The 19,498-nt window shown below is 45.4% G+C and overlaps 2 protein-coding genes across 6 annotated transcripts in view; both read right to left on the minus strand.

Moving 5' to 3' along the window:
- The window catches only part of ATXN3 (ataxin 3), a 33,047-nt gene extending 25,734 nt beyond the window's left edge, over nt 1–7,313 (minus strand). For 2 of the 5 annotated variants that reach the window (XM_014596453.3, XM_006269158.4), the window contains exons 1-3: nt 7,215–7,313; nt 994–1,158; nt 397–441 (exon numbers count right to left, since the gene is read on the minus strand). In XM_014596453.3, coding sequence (XP_014451939.1) covers nt 397–441; nt 994–1,158; nt 7,215–7,238 — 234 coding nt within the window. In that variant the 5' untranslated portion in view covers nt 7,239–7,313. Of the gene's footprint in view, nt 1–396; nt 496–993; nt 1,159–7,168 lie in introns of all 5 variants that reach the window. The other 3 variants (XM_019481660.2, XM_019481659.2, XM_019481661.2) reach the window with 2 other exon arrangements.
- A 9,100-nt stretch (nt 7,314–16,413) lies between these two features.
- NDUFB1 (NADH:ubiquinone oxidoreductase subunit B1) lies at nt 16,414–19,435 on the minus strand. The gene is made up of 2 exons (XM_006269159.4): nt 19,196–19,435; nt 16,414–16,846 (listed from the first exon to the last, which is right to left on the minus strand). Exons 1-2 carry the CDS (start codon nt 19,336–19,338, stop codon nt 16,810–16,812), a joined length of 180 nt encoding a protein of 59 aa, XP_006269221.1. The 5' UTR covers nt 19,339–19,435; the 3' UTR covers nt 16,414–16,809.
- Between the last annotated feature and the right edge of the window lie 63 nt (nt 19,436–19,498).

The raw sequence follows: 19,498 nt of genomic DNA on the forward strand, positions 1-19,498 counted from the left end.
TTATTACAAGTGTCTAAAGTTTAATTACATTTTAAATTAAATTCCCTTTTTAATATAACTTTTTCCCCCTCAAATAACTTTAAATTACAAGAGGCTATACGAAAATTTCTACAAGTGAGATTCTTTAGCTTTTTCCATATGCGACTCACTGCGATACAAGGATCCCTGCATGTATCCTTTAACTAACAGGAAGGGCTCTGTAATCCCCAATTTGAGAATCATTAAGCAAGGACACTATATATCCCGTAAAGAACCACAAACTCCCCCTCTTCTGCCCTCCCCCCTTAATCCTATTATGAAAAATTGATGTTTTAGATTTTCTTCAGAAAAATCTTATATATAATGCAACTGCACTGATTCTAAGAAGTACTTCTGACAACATAGAGTCATGCTTACTTGAATAGAAAAGAATCCACTGTCATCCATATTTCCAGAAGGTTGCTGTTCAGGGTGAAGTATCGGAGAAAAACCAGAAGTGGTAATCAGTGAACAGTTCTAAACGATTTGAGAATCGAGTTTAAAAATAAGTACAGCTATGTTCACTTAAAGCAAAGACTAACAATATCCATTCTACAAAAGACAGGCTACCATGCCCAGGATGTGTTTATTTAATAAACTCAGAACTTTGACTTGGCAATGCCTAGAGCTTAGCGACAGCAACCAGGTACCAAAATTTCTGATCATTTCTCTCTATGGTTTAATGCATCACGGAACAAATCACAAATGCTCCTTTCCAAACTTAAATCTCTTTGCCTGTAACAGGAGGATCACATCTCGTTCGCAGAAGTGTTGTGAAGACTTAGTAGTAAAATAAATATTGCAAAAGCAAATTTTGAGATGTTTAGATGCGTGAGACTAAGCAACTGAAAAATATTATCACTTAGATCTAGACCTGTCATTACAGTGCAAAAATGGCAGATACATAATACACAATGTTACTTCACAAAACAAAGCTGGTTTGAAGCAATCTTCTAAGGTTATAAATATTGTTACCTGTAAAAATGTTCTGTACTCTTCACTAGACATTCCTCCCTCTGCCATTCTCATTCTCTCTTCTTCATCCAGCTGCTGCGCAATGAAAGATAACTCCACTGGGCTAAAATACTCCCCTTGTAGTAGGTTATTCAGACAGTGCTGAGCACACAATGAACCTTCTTGCTAACATTTGAAAGGAAATAAAAAAAAAAAACACAAGAGCTATTTTAATTTTTTTTTGTTAGTTACGTTGTTTCAACCATCTGTTTGCCAAAGAACTATATTTACCCCAAGGTATCCTTCAGCTGCATTTTTCTGGCTTTAAACCATAGCAAGAAAGATCAGATCTCTGACACAGTAACCATGTAATATCCTTAAGAAAACTATAAAGTTAATTTTCAGGCAAAAAAGTTTATTTTAAAGTGTACTTTAAGAGTTGCCCTAGGACTGGAGCCCCTGAAGTCATGTGAACAATCCTGCTGGTTTTACAAATCAGAACAGCAATGGATTCCATTCTGCCCCAGACAGAGAGTATCAGTCACACATGGAGGCTCTCTCATTTTCCACACCACATATACTTTTCCCATGTAGGCTTCCCATGGTTGTGCCTGCATGGAATAAAATACCCCACATGACATACAGGTCATATATGTTTTTCAGTATGCTCCAAGCAAAGATATCTATCTTTTAGGTGTATGAAAATTAAATTAAAAATCAGTCAACTCCAAATTTAAGCAACGCAACCATTTTAGCTGCTATTAACCATTATATTATTTTCATAAAACTGCAATTTTAAAAAGTTGCTATAAAAAGAGCCAATCTAAAAAGATCTAAGATTCAATTCATTTAATTTAAGTTAAAAAAAACTATTTAAAATTAAATTGGAAATTATAACAATCTATGTTAAGGGTACCTATAATCTATAAAAGTAATTAAAAGAAAACATTTTAAAGCTGCCATGGAAGCCACCAAACATGTATTTCCTGATTAGATTTTATAAAACTCAGCTTAGCAAACTTGTGGAAGTTACTAGCTAAGCCCCTTGATGATGAAGTGATAAAGCAACAATGACAGTAGCAGCTTCTTCTGCAGATGTATAGAGAATATTTTATTTCAGTTTATTCAAATGGTTTTAACAACCAGTTCATTCAAAATTAAGAAAACAATTAAGTGTTTTTAACTAGTGAAAGCTAGTTTTTAGTCACGTTAAGGATCTTTTGACCAAAACAATGTGTTTTTATGACGATGCTAATATGCTAATTTTAAATAACAGATTTTGATAAACACTTTTTCTTATGTATCCAACACATTTAAACTAGTTTTACTTAATTAAAAAAATTAAGATAGATGCTGCTTTCTGTGTTTTGCAGTTGAATTCAAATTTCAATCTAAATGTAGCTCAGTATAACTCCAAAGTAAAACTGTATAAACTAGGAAATAAAAAGTATACCATTCATAGATTCACAGATGTTAGGGTCGGAAGGGACCTCAATAGATCATCGAGTCCAACCCCCTGCATAGGCAGGAAAGAGTGCTGGGTCTAGATGACCCCAGCTAGATGGTTATCTAACCTCCTCTTGAAGACCCCCAGGGTAGGGGAGAGCACCACCTCCCTTGGGAGCCCGTTCCAGACCTTGGCCACTCGAACTGTGAAGAAGTTCCTCCTAATGTCCAGTCTAGATCTGCTCTCTGCTAGCTTGTGGCCATTATTTCTTGTAACCTCCAGGGGCACCTTGGTGAATAAATACTCACCAATTCCCTTCTGTGCCCCCATGATGAACTTATAGGCAGCCACAAGGTTGCCTCTCAACCTTCTCTTGCGGAGGCTGAAAAGGCCCAGTTTCTCTAGTCTCTCGTCGTAGGGCTTGGTCTGCAGGCCCTTAACCATACTTATTATTCCGCAAGACCTCCTATAATCTTCCAAGAACTGCTCATTTCGAAAATCTATCATCTCCAATTATTTTCAAAGGAGCAAAGGCCACAAGCTTCCTTAGTAAAGATAGCCACTGCTTCCTAACTTGCTCCTAGCAAAGTTTTCCCCCCCTTAGGAGAATAATATGCATTCATGGCTTTCTAAGGCAATACCATGTAAAAAATAAGAATCTAAATAAAAGTAAATGAAACTATAGAACTGCTCAAATAAATGTGCAAAGATTTAGCATATCCTCCTGGTAAGAAGCAAAGTAATTCCAAATTATATTACCTAAAGAGAATCAGCTTTTTGGGGTAGCAACACTACAGTCAAAATATAAAGCAAGATTAAAATTAATTATTTGAATAAAGGCTTCCTCTTTGCTGATTTAAATCATCCCATCCTGTCTATGTCTTTTGCATTTCTTTTCTTAACACAGGAACTCCAATACACTCAATTCTCTCAAACTGTGTGAAAAGAACTCTATTTATAAGAAACTTCAGGAAAAATTGTGCTTGAACTTTCTGTATAAATACAACTTGGAAATATAATTTTTAAATTTTTTTTGGCTCAAGTGAAAGCAAATCCTCGGAAAACTTTAAAACCCCCATTTCACACAGTCTTTGTGAGATTTAAACTGAACAAGGTTTGCCCTAAGGCACTGATGCTCACAGTTTTGGCCCCATGAGGCAGATAAATGGTGCAAGGCCTATCTGCAGGACAGATTGGGTCCTGTGTCACCCCAGCACACTGTCTTTGCCCACTGGGATCAGGCTGTGAGGTTTTGTGCTACCCCCACCTAGCCCCACATGCCAGGATCAAGCCCTGCACCACTGTGCCTAAACTAGCATGCAGCACCACAACCCACAGATGGGTGGGTATTCCTACAGGCCAGATGATACAATGCCAAGGGCTGGATCTGGCTCATGGGCCAGAGGTTTGGGGGGGGGGGGGGGGGGGCACAGCCAGGCCGCAACTTTTCCAGCCTCCTACTCCCCCTCCTACTAACCCAACTCCCCCACCCCACACACACCTAGAACAGGGATAGATGTCTGGCTTGGCTCGCCAGCCCCCTAGCATTAGGGGTGAGCAAAATATGGCATGTGGACCAGATCTGATTGGATCTGGCCTGCGGGTGGGCCCCTGTCAATTGACTGTATCTGGCTTGGCGGTCCCCACAGCACTCTGAATGGGGCCAGGCTCTGCCCGAGGTAGTGCCGCCACGCTCCCACCCATGCCTGCCAGGCACCACCGCTCCAGCACACAGCTTCTCAGCGCTGCTCTTGGTGCAGCTGCAACCACCTGAATACTGCTCAGTACCCCTGGTCTCTAGCAGCAGCTCTTCTTCCTCCTCGTCCATGTTGTGCCATTCTGTGAAGCAGGGGTAGGAGGTGACTGGAGACACACGCCAAGCCAGGAGATGCCCAGCCGGGATAGGGGGGCTGCAGCCAGGTGGCTCCTGCCCCAGCATGCGAGGTCCCGATCCCAGCTCCAGGCCACCTTCCATCCATTCAGCCACCCACAGGTGACTGTGGGACTGTGGCAGACTGTCATGGGCGGGGCTCAACCCCATGTGGGTGCAGCAGCAGGCCAGATTGGAGGGGGGGCAGCGCTGACTGCACTTGTACCTGCCCCTCACCTGGGTGAGCTGTGCTGCACATGCCCCCTTCCATCTTTTTCCAGTACCTAGTATGCAGGCAGCTGCCCACACATGTCCACACGCTCCCCACAGCATACAATAGTAAGACTTTATTTTGAGCTATTATACAATTACCTCTATATATGGTACTCAAAACATAAATCAGGACAGAAAATCTTTTTTGAGATAAAGTTTTAGTAGATGTTTGGATTTTAATATAGGATTTTAAATAAATTATAGATTTTAAAAAACAAAAATATCTGAAAGATTTTGTGTGCAGCCCTCAATAGCTCACCAAAACTCATTAAGTGGCTCACCAGCCAAAGTAATTGTCCACTCCTGCTCTAGCAGCAACTTATAGCTGTAGTTTCTAATCAGGCTCCTGCTTACTGCCCCTTTTGTGGCAAGTCACAGTTGTGCAAGTTCAGAACAGTCAGAGAAGATTTTAGCCTAAATATGTAACTTATAAAAACTCGAGTTAACATTGATGCTGATTGACTTCTGAATGTAGAATGAATACAACCAAAAATCTAACTAAGACTGGGGACACACCTCTTGGAGGACAATCACTCCCTCCCCAAACTCTCAGTTCTAATTCTCAAAGGGAACTTACAAAACACTGTCCGTAGACGAGCCTATGAACTTCACTTTATGACTCTACTGGAAACAAAAAATCATGGACTCAAAATAGACATTGGTTTTATGACACGTTACAATCTATCCGACATCCGATTCACCAGGTACCTGCCTGACCTGACCTCTTACATTCTTCTTTTCCCCCACCTTTTCTCCTCTCCTTTTCCATACTTTTCTGTTCTTTATCTTCCTGATTTCCATATATTTCCTCTCATTGATGCCTCTTTTTCACCTTGTATTATTGCCTCTGTATGTTCCCTTTAGCCTTTTTTCCTTCCTTAGCTTCCTTCCTCCTCCCTTCCCTACTTTACCTTTTTTCTAATTTCTACCTATTTATATTTTCACTGACATCCTGTCACATTTCTAGCTTCTCTCAGTTCTGTTTTCCTAATCTCCAGCTATTCCCTTTTTCACAGACAGCCTCTTTTCTACCTTGTATTCTATCAGTATAATGTCTCCCTTCTCTTTCCCCTGCCTTCTTCCCCCTCCCTCCTCTGCCTTACCTTTTGTCTTTCTAATTTCTACCTATTTACATTCTCACCGACATCCTGCCACACTTAACTTCTCTCATTCCATGGAGTCTAAGACCAGCAGAGACTCCCTATGCCTGAAGAAGGGTGACTGTGCCTGAAAGCTTGGCTAAGGACTTCCCCCCCCCCTCCCCCCACTACTCAGTTGGGGTAATAAAAGATATCACATCTACTAAAATACCTTGCCGATAGACATTTTGAGAAGCTTGAAGTATAATATGTAACAAAGCCCATTTATCTTCAAATAAATTGGGATAGGACTAAAAGGAGGGATGGACAGCACAAAAGTATGGTTCAGATAAGGCAAGGTTCTTTGAGTAGATGTGGTATCTTTCATTAGACCAACTAAATAGTTGGAAAAAAGGTCTTTGTAAGCTTTCAGGCACAAGCACCCTTCTTCAGGCATTGGGAGACTGCTCTGCTTCCGAGATCTCCAAGGCAGGAAAGAAGCCAAAAGTGCTACAAGACATCTGTGGAAATGTAAATAGGTGGAAGTTAGGAAGACAATTGGTAGAGATAAGACAGGGAAAGAATGCAGACGGTAAGCTCAGGCAGGTACCTGGTGAATCAGATGTCAGGCAGGTTGTAATACGTCACAAGTCCAATGTTTATATTAAGTCCATGAATTTTGTATCCATTAGACTTACAAAGTGAAGTTTTGGGCTCATCTATGAAAGATGTTTTGCAAGTTTCTTTTGAGGATTAGCAAAGAAAACTTACAAAACACCTTTTGTAGATGAGCCTACGAACTTCCTAGTCACTGAAGGCTGCTATTCCCTCCATATTAAACACTAAAGCTAACTTCCTGTTACAAGCAAAAGGTTTAATTTTTTTCCCCCTCAGTTTCCTTGCCTCTTGACTCACCCTTTATGTCACAAAAGCTCACATAAAATAAGTTACCTTAGAGCAAGGGTGGCCCATGAGCCAGATCTGGCCCTTGGCATTGTATCATCTGGCCTGTGGGAATACCCACCCATCTGTGGGTTGTAGTGCTACATGCTAGTTTAGGCACAGTGGTGCAGGGCTTGATCCTGGCATATGGGGCTAGGTGGGGGTAGCACAAAACCTCACAGCCTGATCCCAGTGGGCAAAGACAGTGTGCTGGGGTGACACAGGACCCAATCTGTGGGACCTGTGGGGCCAGGCTGGAAAGGCCCCTGCTACACCAGCCCCACGGGCTGGGGGAAGTAGCTGCAGCACCCCCCTGCGACTGCAAGACCTCCAGTGCGCCACTGAGGAAGCATTTATTCGAGTCCCACCAGAACAGGCTGGGCGAGACCCCATGAAGGCCAGCCCAACGCCCTGCTCGAGACGGAGCGGGGGTGCCTGTACCAACACCGTCTGCGCTCGCGGGCCTGGGCCCCGGCCTCTCTACGACATCTGGCGAGAGGCTCCCTCGCACTAAGAGGCCCGCCCTGCCCTGCCCGTCACCTGACGCAGGGTCCCGCCCGTGCCCGCTCCCCACCCCGCTCTTACCGGCGCGGAACGCCCGCCCCCGACCGAACCGCTCCCGCCCGCTCACCCTCTCGTGGAAGATGGACTCCATGTTTATTTGTCTCGAGCCAGCGGCCTCCGCCTCACGTGACAGCGGCCCAGCCAATCGAATAGCGTTTCACCAGCAGCCAATCGCCGCAGCAGTCCCGCTTCCTTCCCTGCCCTCAACGCGGCCACGTGGCTCTCGCCCCGCCCAATAACATCTCGACAGGCAGATCATGTCTGCGGCAGCTGGGCCGGCTGGGGAGGAACGTGCTTCCGGAGTAGCGTCACTGCCGCCGGCGCGGGCTCCCTCTGCAGGCCGGGAGGATCCAGACGCTGGCGCGGGGAAGGGAGGGCTGCACGGGCGCGGCCGGCTAGCGCAGCAGTGGCGCCCGCTGCCGGTTGCGGAGCGCTGGGTATCCTGGTCCGGTTCCGCCAGCCCGGGGATCGGTAGGTCTGGCCGAAGGGGTGAATTAGGAAATACATTTCCCAGCGCTTCTTGAGCTGCACGCGGGGCATTCAGGCACAAAGACGATGGCATTTTCACTAGGATCTACACAAACCTCTCCCCCGGGCACAACAGGCAAGGGGAAGGAGTAGGGAGTTATTTCTAAGCAACAGGCCATGTCTGACAATAATACTGAAAACAGGAATGAGTGAAAGAGAAGACACGGGAGAAGGGAGGAGAAGGTGTATCTCACCAAATTTAACCTCATTCATTCTCCCAGAGGCTGGTACACGAGACAGAGTGGCCAGGCAAAGACCACTGCTCCCCATCATTGTCATATCCAAACACTGAAATCCCAGACTGATGACATGGCAGCATCATTAGTTGCTCCATCCATGCTGTTTAGCTGGCTGATGTTTCCAGCTTAAAGAAAAATAAGCGTGTCTCACTCTTGGATGCTTCAGTTGGGCTTTGCCTTCTTTCTCAATCATTTGAGGTCCCTCTGGGGCTGAAGGGCCCAAGTCCTGAGCTAGGAACAGGAAGGCTGGCAGTTTAAGTCTGGTTGTAGGAAAGTGATCTTAAGTCTCAATTTATGGGCTGGGGCACATGACTTCTGAAGAGAGGCTGAGGGAGCTGGGCTTATTTAGTCTGGAGAAGAGAAGACTGAAGGGGCATTTAATAGCAGCCTTCAACTACCTGAAGGGCTCGAAAAAGGATGGAGCTGGACTGTTCTCAGTGGTGGCAGATGACAGAACAAGTAGCAATGGTGTCAAGTTGCAGCAAGGGAAGTTTAGGTTAGATTTAGGAAATATCACTATATCATTCACTAGGAGGGTACTAAAACATTGGAACAAGTGACCCAGAGAGGTGGTAGAAGGGCCATCCTTGGAGATTTTCAAAACCCAGCTAAGCAAAGCTTTGGCTGGAAGGATAGTTGGGCAGGGGGCTGGACTAGATAGCTCTGAGCAGGGGGCTGGACTAGATGACCTCCTGAGGTTCCCTCCAACCCTAATTTTCTACGATTCTATGTTGAGCTGTCACTTTCACCTCTCCCAAATGGACTTCTAGCAGACTCTACTTTTGACTGCCATCTTGTTTCTCAGTTTCTGGGATGAAATAAAAAACTGGGAAGTTCTATTTATACTACCTGATGACTAAAAATAAACCCTTCCATTAGCTCTTTCCATAACATCCTTCTAAATTCAAAACCACTAGGATTTTGTTGCAAGTTAATACTTGTATCAACAACTGGCAAAACTTTCAGGGCATGGGCACGGGCACCTAGAAACACCGCCCCCCCCTCCCAAACAGGAACTTTTTAGAGGACTCAGCATTGCTCTGAGGCACTGAACCAACATACAGATTGGAAGAAAGTTATAAGGTTTTAGGGTCTGACCTTTTCCTGTTCTGCAGAAGAGTCCCCATAACAAGAAATGCCACAGCAAGGAAAATGAGAATTGCCAGAGCTGGTCACACCAAAGGTCACTGATAGGAGACAGGACACTGATCTAAATGAACAAGCAGTAGTTCTCAGCATTTATAGACTTAACACACCCCTAGGAAAATGCCAGCTCTTAGCTTTCACTCATTTGTTACTACAGAAGATATAGTAATTCTCCTGTTGGAAAGAACTTGTAATGTTTTTACTACTGTGGATTCCTATTCAAAGTCTCTGGACTTAGCTTGTGATTCATGTCCATACACCCACCACTGCTAACTTTGCCACAGCACCCTGGTTGAGAATCACTGCTTTAGAGGGAGAAGATATTTAGAAAATGAATTCAAGGCTGCATCATACAAATTCCATATCACAAAAGGTAGAATTAAAAATCTGGATCCTTTGTGACAGCTGGAAATTATGTCTGTGTGATAAAGGTGCTTGCTGAAGGCTCTATGAAGATTAGACCGAGTGTTTTTCTGTATTTGTTTAGATATTAAGACAGCACTGTTGTGGAGGAGGTTTTGCCAATGAGCACCAACAGAGTGCACCTCAGCCCTGTTGGCCTTGGAGCCAGGGGCAGTAGATCACCCGGTAAGAGATGTGATCCGGCGATTAGTGCAGCTTTTACCCATTTTGCAGAAGCCAGGGCTGGCTAAGCCAACAAAAACTGCCAAGGCCATGGTGGTGGCCTCAGCAAAAGACAAACCCCCTGATCCCCCCAAATGGTTGGAAAAAGCTGGAGAGGGCCGGCCCAAGACTCCACGAGCGAAATTGTGGAAAGACTTGTTAGCTGCCAGTTTTAATAAAGTGCAAATTGATGGAGTGCCCACCAATGTTTTGGAAGGGCTGTGGGCTAAACACTGCAGTGAAAAAAGCAAGCCAAAAAGCAGAGCCATCTGCACCACCAGCAGGGTCACCAGAGGGATTCTCTGCCCTGAGGGCAGAACTCTTGACATTTTCCCAGGCACATGCAGGACTGCTAGCCTTTACACCCCCTAATTATGTGGCTTAGGAAGCCCGGCCGACCCAAGCCCCAATGAAAGGGGCCACAACGGGGGCAATAGTGGGCCGGGGACCGGTATCTAAAGTTAATATTGGCCCCTTGATTAAGATACCTGTACAGATTCAATTAGGTAAAAGTAAAAAGTCCATTGATATGCTATTAGACATGGGTGCCCAGATTTGAATTTTAGATTCTGCAGATTGGAAGGGGGAGAAAGGAACCCCTTATCAAGTAATTGGAGTTGGAGGCACCAGACGACCAGGACATCTGGTCCAAGCAACCTTCGCGTTACCTAATGACTCTAAGGTAACAGCAGCAGCAGTGATACTTAAGGGGGGACCAAGCTTACTGGGACTTAGTGTACTAAGAGAACAGCGGTTTGCCCTTGAACAAAAGAATTGGCAGTTTGGGTGCGCAGTGCCTCACTGAGAAACAGAAGAAACAGCTATAACAGCTGTAACTCGATGTAACATGATCCCACTAACTCTGCCTCCCATGAAAGGAGTACACAGACCCCAGTATCGAACTCCCTCCGAGGCCACCAAACCTAGCCAGTGTATCATAAGTCAGCAGTTAGAAGACGAAACTATTATCCAAAACCACTCCATATAACAATCCAGCATGGCCAGTGCACAAGCCAAATGGAGGGTGGTGACTGACTATTGACTTTCGAGCTTTGAATGCTAATACTGACCCCTTGATGGCTGTCGTCCTGTCACTACCAGCCTTGACAGAAAGCATCCAGTGTTATGGACCTGCGTGGATGGGATCCGTTGATATCAAAGACATGTTTTTTGCTATTCCCATCCAGGAGAGCCACTGGCCAGTATTTGCTTTCATGTGGATAGGGCAGCAGTATACCTACACCGTGTTGCCCCAGGGGTGGATACACAGCCCCACCCTGGCTCATGGGGTTTTAGCTACAATAGTTCATGAAGTCCAAGAAAATATAGATGATATCATAGTAGGCAGTCAAGACAGAGAGGCTGCCACCAAGGCCTTTGAATCATTAAAAGAGAAAGTGCTTACCTTTGAATTCACGCTGTCTGAACAGAAAATCCAAAAAGTAGGGTCCCAGTGTGAATTTCTAGGAATAGAATGGCAGAATGGGGGGCCCACAATACCAACTGAGGAGCTGCGAAATATAGTGGAGACCCCAACTCCCACTAACGTGAAAGAACTGCAAGCCACTCAATTTTTGGCATATGCATGTTCCTGAGTTTAGCGTATTAGCTCGTCCCTTGTATAACCTATGTAAGAAGAGAACTAAATGGGAATGGGGTCCTAAGCATAAATATGCCTTACAAGCCCTTAAAGAAGCAGTAACTGTTCATGCCTCCCTAGCAGCACGACGTCCCGAAGGAGAGCTTTGGCTCCATATAGGCGTCTCAGAAGGAGGACCACACTGGAGCCTGTGGCAGGAGTCCTCGGAAACAGAAGGAAAACCCCTTGGATTTTGGAGCCGAGGCTGGAGAGGGGCGGAAGCAAGGTATACTCTCTTAGAACAGAGGTTGTGTGAAGCAACAGCGGCCCTGGAAGCCACAGAAGCACTGACAGGAGAGTTACCCACAGTTATCACTACTCTGATACCTATTCTCGGAATGGCTCTGTCAGACTTCCAGCTACCACCTGGGGGGAGAGCCCAAAACACCACAGTCCAAAGGTGGATTTATTACATTTTGAGCCAGGTCCAACGAGTAACCCCAAAGGGATGCCCTGCATTAGTTGAAAGAGTCACAGAAAGTACAATTAATGTTTATCCTGATCAAACAAGCTGCAGTGAACCTTCACCCATCAAAAAAGCACCTCCTTTCTCACCTGAAATGGAGACCTCAGCCAATGTTAAAGTCTAGTTTACAGATAGGTCTGCTCGAGGTCATGCCTGGAGAGCAGCTGCCTTGAGGATTCGAGATGGCAAGAAAGTAGTATTACAAGGCCTCGGAAAAAGCGCGCGCAGTATGCCGAGCTCCAAGCAGTGCTCGGCATGGCTGTGCGGGAATTAGTAGAAGGTCCATGTCCTAGAAGGCCCATTTATATTTATAGTGACTCCTGGATGGTAGTAGAAGGATGTACCAAGTGGTTACCCCTATGGAACAAAGAGAATTTTAAAAGACGAGGACAAGACATTTGGAGCCATGAGGAGTGGAAGGCCTTATGGGAGTTAGCCCAAGATTAGCTTCCTCTATGCATCCAACATGTGAGTGCAGCACATGGAAGTAAGGCAGGAGAAGGCCTGGAGGCAAAGTGGAATAGACGAGTTGATCAGCTAACAAAAGAAGAGAGCACTGAAACCTTGTATGTTGAAGAAAAAAAAATAAAGCAGCTAGTCCATCATTGCCCAATTCCTTCTCCCACTGTATACCTGGGGAACGAGCCGCAGAATGGCTACATCGACAACATGGGACTCCCCAGGCATGATGGAACCGCCCGCCTGGGCGTGTCTTGGGGCATTCATGTAACTAAAAAAGAAGCACAAGAAATAGTCAACACGTGCATCATTTGCCGCGAGGTCAAAATGAGACTAAAACTCTGCCTGACTGTCCCGTTGTCATTAAATGAAGGAAAGGTAGTGTGGCAGGTATGGCAATGTGATTTCATAGGGCCCCTCCCTCGGACTTCCCAAAAGTGACAGTATGTGTTTGTAGCTGTAGAAGTTGCCACAGGAATAATGTTTGCCTGTGCCTCAGCGAGAGCCCAGGACACTTGTGCAGCACAGGAAACTCTGCTAGCTGTGTATCCACCACCTACAGAACTACAGAGCGATAATGGCCCGCACTTCCACAATCATCTCGTGTATGACTGGACTGCGAAACATAGCGTGTTATGGACATATCACATCCCATACCATCCGCAGTCTAACGGATTGGTAGAGTGAGCCAATGGCATCCTCAAATGGAATTTGCAGTTGGCCGCTGGCCCGGCTCTTAAAGACTGGGACTTGCACCTGGATCGAGCTATCAATTGGGCCAATAACCGACCCCATCTGGGAAGTAGCCCTATGCAACAGGCCTTTGGATTGGGTGGTCCCCGCGAGCCAGCAGTAGAACAACCTAGGGGTGGTGACCCGGGAAAGTTCCAGGCAGGAGATCGGGTGGTAGTGAAGCATCCTCAGGGAGATAAATGGGAGGGGACACTATTGGCAAAAGGTACGCATAATACATGGTAGGTATTTAAGTCAGATTCATCTAACAGGAGCCAGGCTCCTTGTTGTCTTGTTCCTACAGATTGGATCTGTCCACAAGTGCAGCCATAACCATTCCTAACTGAGCCTGCCACTGAAGACGAGTCCTGCTCTGTCACCGGTCTGAATTGACTGGAACCATGAAGTGGTGGACTGTTATAACTGTGCTTTTTATTAATGCCTTATTGTGTTTCCTGGGTAGGGCATGTCTACTATCCTTCTTATTACCCAGACATTAATGAACTTGCTCCTGAAGACCTGAAGGAGTGGCCTGACCCTGAAGAGCATCCCCTTGAAACGCAATCAGATGACCTTCACGTAGTCCAGCTGCAGTATCCATACTGAAAGAAACCCACCACTCCGGAGCAAGTGAAGTCCTGGTCTCTGAGTAGAAGAAACAGGATAGTTGACTGGCAAGGTGGTAACTGTCAGTGCACCTGTGGCACCAGTTATTATCTTGGGTACATTCCCTACCTGAAGTCTGGAATGGCTAACTGCAGGAGGGGAGGTAATTGTTGTAGCTCTGCTCGTTTGGAAGTTTGTTGTTACATACTTCCTGAGGGAAACCCCGTTAAGCTCAACGCCTCTGAGTTTGTGTCCCCAATTGTGCATTCTGTATCTGTTTAGCCTCTCGAGCCACTGCGTTTATAGGAAAATTTGCCCCCTCCCATTCCTATGGCTGACGACACTCTCCAGCGATGGTGTGAAGCCCACCAGGTGGGAGAGCGCATTACAAGTTAGAACAAAGTTATTACATGGTTTGTGAATCATACCTATACAAAGGCGTGGTGGAATGGTACCCACTTTAATACAACTACAAGGAGGCTGTATCCACAAGTCTCCACCACTTATCCCCATCCTTTTATACCAGTAGAGTTCCTAAAGCAAATTAGTGCTATGATTCTGCCAGAGCAGTGCTGTTTCATCAACCCAATACAGCATTGTCCCCATGAGCGACAGTGGGAACTCTTTTGCTCTCTGGGATGTAAAGCATGGTTACAAGCTCCCAGAGGGAAGAATAAATGTAATCTGTAAAAAAACAGAGTATTCACTATTGTCTCTGGCTGTTCCCCCACAGGAGGCCCCGACACTGTATAACTCCACACCATGGTGGAGGTCACAGGTTAAGGTCCCTCCCCATTCCCTGATGTAGTACATATAGTTTTGACATCTCAAGTGTAGCTATCATAGTGCTTCAGCAAGCAGGGGGTGGAGTGTGACAGCTGAAAATTATGTCTGTGTGATAAAGGTGCTTGCTGAAGGCTCTATGAAGATTAGACCAAGCGTTTTTCTGTATTTGTTTAGATATTAAGCTCTATGTTGGTGCTAAGAGCCTAATTAAAGTTTAAGATGTAGTAAGGCCTTATATAAAGTAAGGCCTAGTAAATTTAGCAAAGCCTTGAAGTAGTAAGACCCTGTGGTGTAGTTAAAATTAACCTTATCAAAGGAATGCAAGGCTTGTACTGCTATTGGTCAGTCTAAGGACAATTGAAGTAAAAAGAATCTGAGTGGCTGTACGTTATCAGTACCATTCAGAAGCTATAAATTGACTGAAATATCCGGAAATCATTCTGAAGGAAGATATAGCTCTGTGAAAAAGATTTGTTAGCTGTTGGCCTAGATCAGTGGGTCCGTGGATCTCGAGGAGCCCAAGGACTGAATTCCAGGGTCCCTCCCGGTACCTCTCAGACAGTGCCTGACTTCGCTGAACTTCGTGGAAAGAGAAACTTGTTGTAGATCAGGCATCAGAGGGGACTGCCGATAAGTTGTCGATGCGAATTGTTTTTGTCTGTCATTGTTTGTCTAGTTACTACGCATAGTTGTGTTTTTGTTAAGTCAATAAACCTTTCTTACCTTTCTATCCCCGACCATACTCGCAATCTCGAGCCCTCCGCAGGCGGCTGGGACAATCCTTCCAACCAAAAGGTTCCCAAGCACGTTATTATTTGTGTTGTTAATAGCTGCTATGAGCCCTAACCACAGACCAAATCTTACTATGCTAGGGCTGATCAAGACCCTCTCCCCGTACCTCCAAAGGCTTATGATCTAGCTTGATGTTTTTATGCTCCTACACCTCACACAAGTTATTAGAAGTGGAAAGAAGCGTGGATGGGTTGTTCTGAGCACTAACATGAGCCATGCAGTGGCTTGTTAGAGCAGTCCCAGGGTGGCTTTAACTTGCACTGAGAGTGGGGCAGATACCTACCCAAGCTAAGAATTTAGGACATGCCATGGTGGCCCAAAATACCAATGCCCACACTGTGGCTGTGCTCTGCAACTAGCACAGAATCTAATTCACGAGCCTCCTACATAAGAATAAGAAAAGGAAACCAAGAGGCCTGGATTGGTTTGTTATACAGGCAGTCCTCAGACTTACAACACAATTGGGTCCTGAAAACCATGTCTTAAGTCGAAACGTTGCAACTCAGAATCTATTTTCCCATAGGAAACAATGTTATAAATGGGGGATTTGTTCCTGAAACAAGGCCTGATACCCTATTTTCACCCAAAATAACCCAGAACTTTGTACTCAATCAATTATAGATGAGTAATATAGCTACATTAATGTATTTATATTGTAAATAGCAATCATATTGATTTGGAAGGACTTTGAGAAGATTTTGCTGGATGTTTCGAAGGGCTCTTGGTTGGACTTTTTGAAGAGTTCTTGGCTGGTGTCTTCTCAGGAGTCTTCGCTGCAGGTTCTTCTGGAGTCTTGTCTTTTTTCTTAAAGAAAGTGTCCAAGGAAGTTTGGACAGATGTTCTCCAAGGAGATGGGTGACACAGCCAACTTGTTCGCTGGCATGGTTTGGCATCAGATCAAGTGTTGTAAAGTCGAAACTGATGTCGGAAAGTTGAAACAGGGTGTCAATTTATAAACATTGTAAGTGCGAAACCTTGTAACTTGAAACGTTGTGACTGCCTGTAATATAATGACTTACCCACATAAGTATTGCCACTTAGTTGTTAACAGAGTATTTTTCAAAAACCCAGTTTTCCATTCAGTTTCATCAGTGTTTTTAATAAGTCTCCAATCAGTTTTACTTTCTGGTTCCCATTCACTAACTGCAAAGCAGAAGTTGCAAATACTAAAGGAAAAAGTTTAAATCTGAAAGAGAAATAGCCCCATTTGGATTTTTTTTGATGAAGTGTTACCAATTTACAGAATAAGTGAGCCTAACAAGTTTATTTTTAAGGCTGATTCTTTATACATAGGAAACATCATAAAATGATCAATGACCATAGGTTGAAGTGCTCTTTGCATAGGTTTCTGTCGAATACTCCCCCAACCAATATTTATCATGTGAAAAAAGTATTTCTGAATAGGATATAATCCTCATTATATGATAAAACTGTTGCTCAAGAAGAAAACCAAACAGAAAATAATGTTGGCAGATGTAAATCATGATACAGTCCTTTTAGTGGCCTTACAATTTCTGTCTTAGAAACAGAGAGTACAAGAAGAGTAAAGACATGGTTTCTGTTCTAGGGATGACACAATAACTTCATCTACTTGTTATACATTGATTTAATTGCATCAGAGCACTTCCCACTTCATCAAGGTCTTTCATTTCCAAGTAACTTCTTCACCTGGTTTCAGCTCCCTGTGTTGAAAAAAAAAAAAAAAAAGGGGAGGAGAGAGGGAAGAAAAGTAATATTAGGCAGGCATTCTGCAAAATGTAATATGTATCAAAGAATGCACATTAAATTAATTATGTCTGACTACTGGATATTTTATAACAAAACTTGAAATCAAGATTAATTTGAATCATTCCTAATATCTTTGACATTCCTCCTAATTTTTGTCAACAAAAAAATCATGTCATTTTTGATGAACAGTCTTCTCCTTCTGTTCCCAAGTATGCATATTATTTCAGAGTTCCTCTTACAGGCTAGGATCCTTCTGTTTTTTATCTAGTGTCAGGTCTCTTCCATTTTAGGAACATGTCTGTAAAAAGTTCTTAAGGGGAAAACCCAGCACTAGGGAGCAAAGCTGTTGTTGGAAATGGGGCTTCATGCCTTCATTCCAGCTTTATGGCCCATTTCTAGCAACAGTTCTGATTCCTACCATTGGGTTCATGCCAGGGTTTACTCATATGTACTGACTGAGGGACCAATGCCCCTCAGTTACCATCTCTGTGGATAATGAAGGCTTGAAGCAGATATTTTAGGACTGAGTCCTAAAATGCACAGGAGGATTGTTGTACCACTATGAAAGAAACTGAACAACATTCATTTTCAGCATTTCTGGCTCCTTCTAATCTGCAAACAAATTAAGAGGCCAGCCCTTATGCATGCATAGTTCTCCATGCTATTACTGGGATGGTTGAGGAGAACTGTGAGATTTCAGCAGTACTGAGTCTTAACCCCTATTAATTTAAACAAACTGAAGACACCAGTCACCTTCAAGAGGTGAGAAATATTTCAAAGAACAAAGTCCATACAGCAAAATCCTTCCTTTGAAGTCAGTATCAACACTCATTGCTTAAGTGGATGCAGGTTTAGTAGGATTTAAGACCAGGGAGAAATTTCACACCAGTATTATACTACTAGTGCAACTCCCCTGCTGGTGATGTTATTAAGAGTGCTAGTTTTCTTATTACCAGATTTCCCAGTTCTTCTCAAAACAGATCTAAATGACATTATATTAAAAAAAATGCCACCTGACACCTGTATATACCAACGGTCCTACTTTGTCCAAGACTGGCAAAACTGTACCAGCAGTCATGCAGCAACAGGAAGTAAAAAGAAAATCTATTGCAGACATGCCCTTAGGGCAGGGATGCCCAACCTGCATCTGCTACAAGGAGCACAGGTCACTGCTGTATGTGGCACACCAGCCTCAGTAAAGGTGAATTGAAAACAAGGGGGGCTTAGACCAAGGGCTCCCAACCTTTTTATGCTGCGGACTGGCAAACTGCAGACCAACAGTTACCAGCAGACTGCAGGCAGGCAGCCAAACCTTTTGTATACTTGGTATAAAGAAGGAATGGCTGTCGGTTCGGAGTATGCCGGTGACTTCCAACCCGCGGTCTGCTGGTCCGTGTTCAGTTCCAGTCTGGCAGCCGACCCTTCTGTGGACCGGCAGCCAACCCTTTGTGGCTCGGCACCAGGCTGTGGCCTGGAGGTTGGGAACCCTTGGCTTACACCTTGGAGTGGAGCAGGGACAGGATGCTGCTCTGAGAAGAGATGCTACTGCCAAGAGCCAGGTTAATCCTTCCCTAGCGATGCCACCCCCCCCCGCACTCATGAGAAACAGTTGTGGGCCTTGGGAAGGGCTAAAGTTGCCTCTTGGCAGAGATATTTTTTTTCTGGCAGCAGCTTCCTGTCCCCTGCCACTGCTCTGCTCCTAGCAATTGAAGCTGAAGGGCCTCCTGCATTTCAGCCCCCTGGGGCACAAACACCATGAGGTGCGCCCATGTCTGAATGATCACCAACTGATATTGAGCAACATAACCAAAAAACACAAGTGTAAAACAAGATTAATACCAATTAATTAAATCAAGGGTGTGAGCAGGCAAAACAGAATCACTTAAAAGTGGGTGGACAGGACTTCCTGCATTTCAAGGCACCCGGTTATAACTGTTTTGTTCACCCCCCAGCTCACAGCAAGGGGAAGATGGGACTCCGTGGTTCAGCAGCTGCTTCACTGCAGAGCCAGCTGCCCTAACTCAGCTCACATTTGCTGCAGGCAAGGAGCAGACACCAGAGCAATGTCCACCCGGTGGCTCCCGACGCGGTGGCACAGCCCTAACAGCCTCCCCTCCGCACTCCCACGGCGCTGCTGCCTCCCCACACCTGGGCCTCACGCTCGCTCCTGTCCATCCAAGCCCGCCCCAGTAAGGACGCAAAGGGGGAAACCCAGCAGCGCCGCCGACCCTGCCAGGGGGAGGGAAGGCAGGCCGCAGGTCCCGGCGGCCCGAGGACCCGGGCACACGGGGCTGGGCACGGACCTCCTGAAGAGCATGCTGCGGTTGCGGCAGCTGGTCAGACGCTCGTCGTTGCGCCGGTCCAACCACCAGCCCATCACGAAACCCATCGGCACCAGTGACAGCGCCCAGTACTCGCGCATCAGCTTCAACACCTTCAGCATCATGGCTGCGGAGGACGCCCAGCCCAGCCCGGAGCGGCAGCCACACTACCCTCCAGCTCAGCCTAGGCCTCCGCCCTTGAGGCGGCCACAACCATCTTCCGGCATGCGCCGGAAGCCGGGAGACACCACTGCGGGGGGGGGTGAGGAGACAGGCCACTGATTG

Source organism: Alligator mississippiensis, chromosome 2 (genome assembly GCF_030867095.1).
Source record: "Alligator mississippiensis isolate rAllMis1 chromosome 2, rAllMis1, whole genome shotgun sequence".
Taxonomy (NCBI): domain Eukaryota; kingdom Metazoa; phylum Chordata; order Crocodylia; family Alligatoridae; genus Alligator; species Alligator mississippiensis.

What these genes read in the sequence shown, in the direction of transcription:
- NDUFB1 (XM_006269159.4), bottom strand. Translation starts at nt 19,338, where the DNA reads ATGATGCTGAAGGTGTTGAAGCTGATGCGCGAGTACTGGGCGCTGTCA. An exon ending in CGCAGCATGCTCTTCAGGAG is followed by an intron (nt 16,847 to 19,195) that starts GTCCGTGCCCAG and finishes TTTTCAACACAG; the next exon opens with GGAGCTGAAACCAGGTGAAG.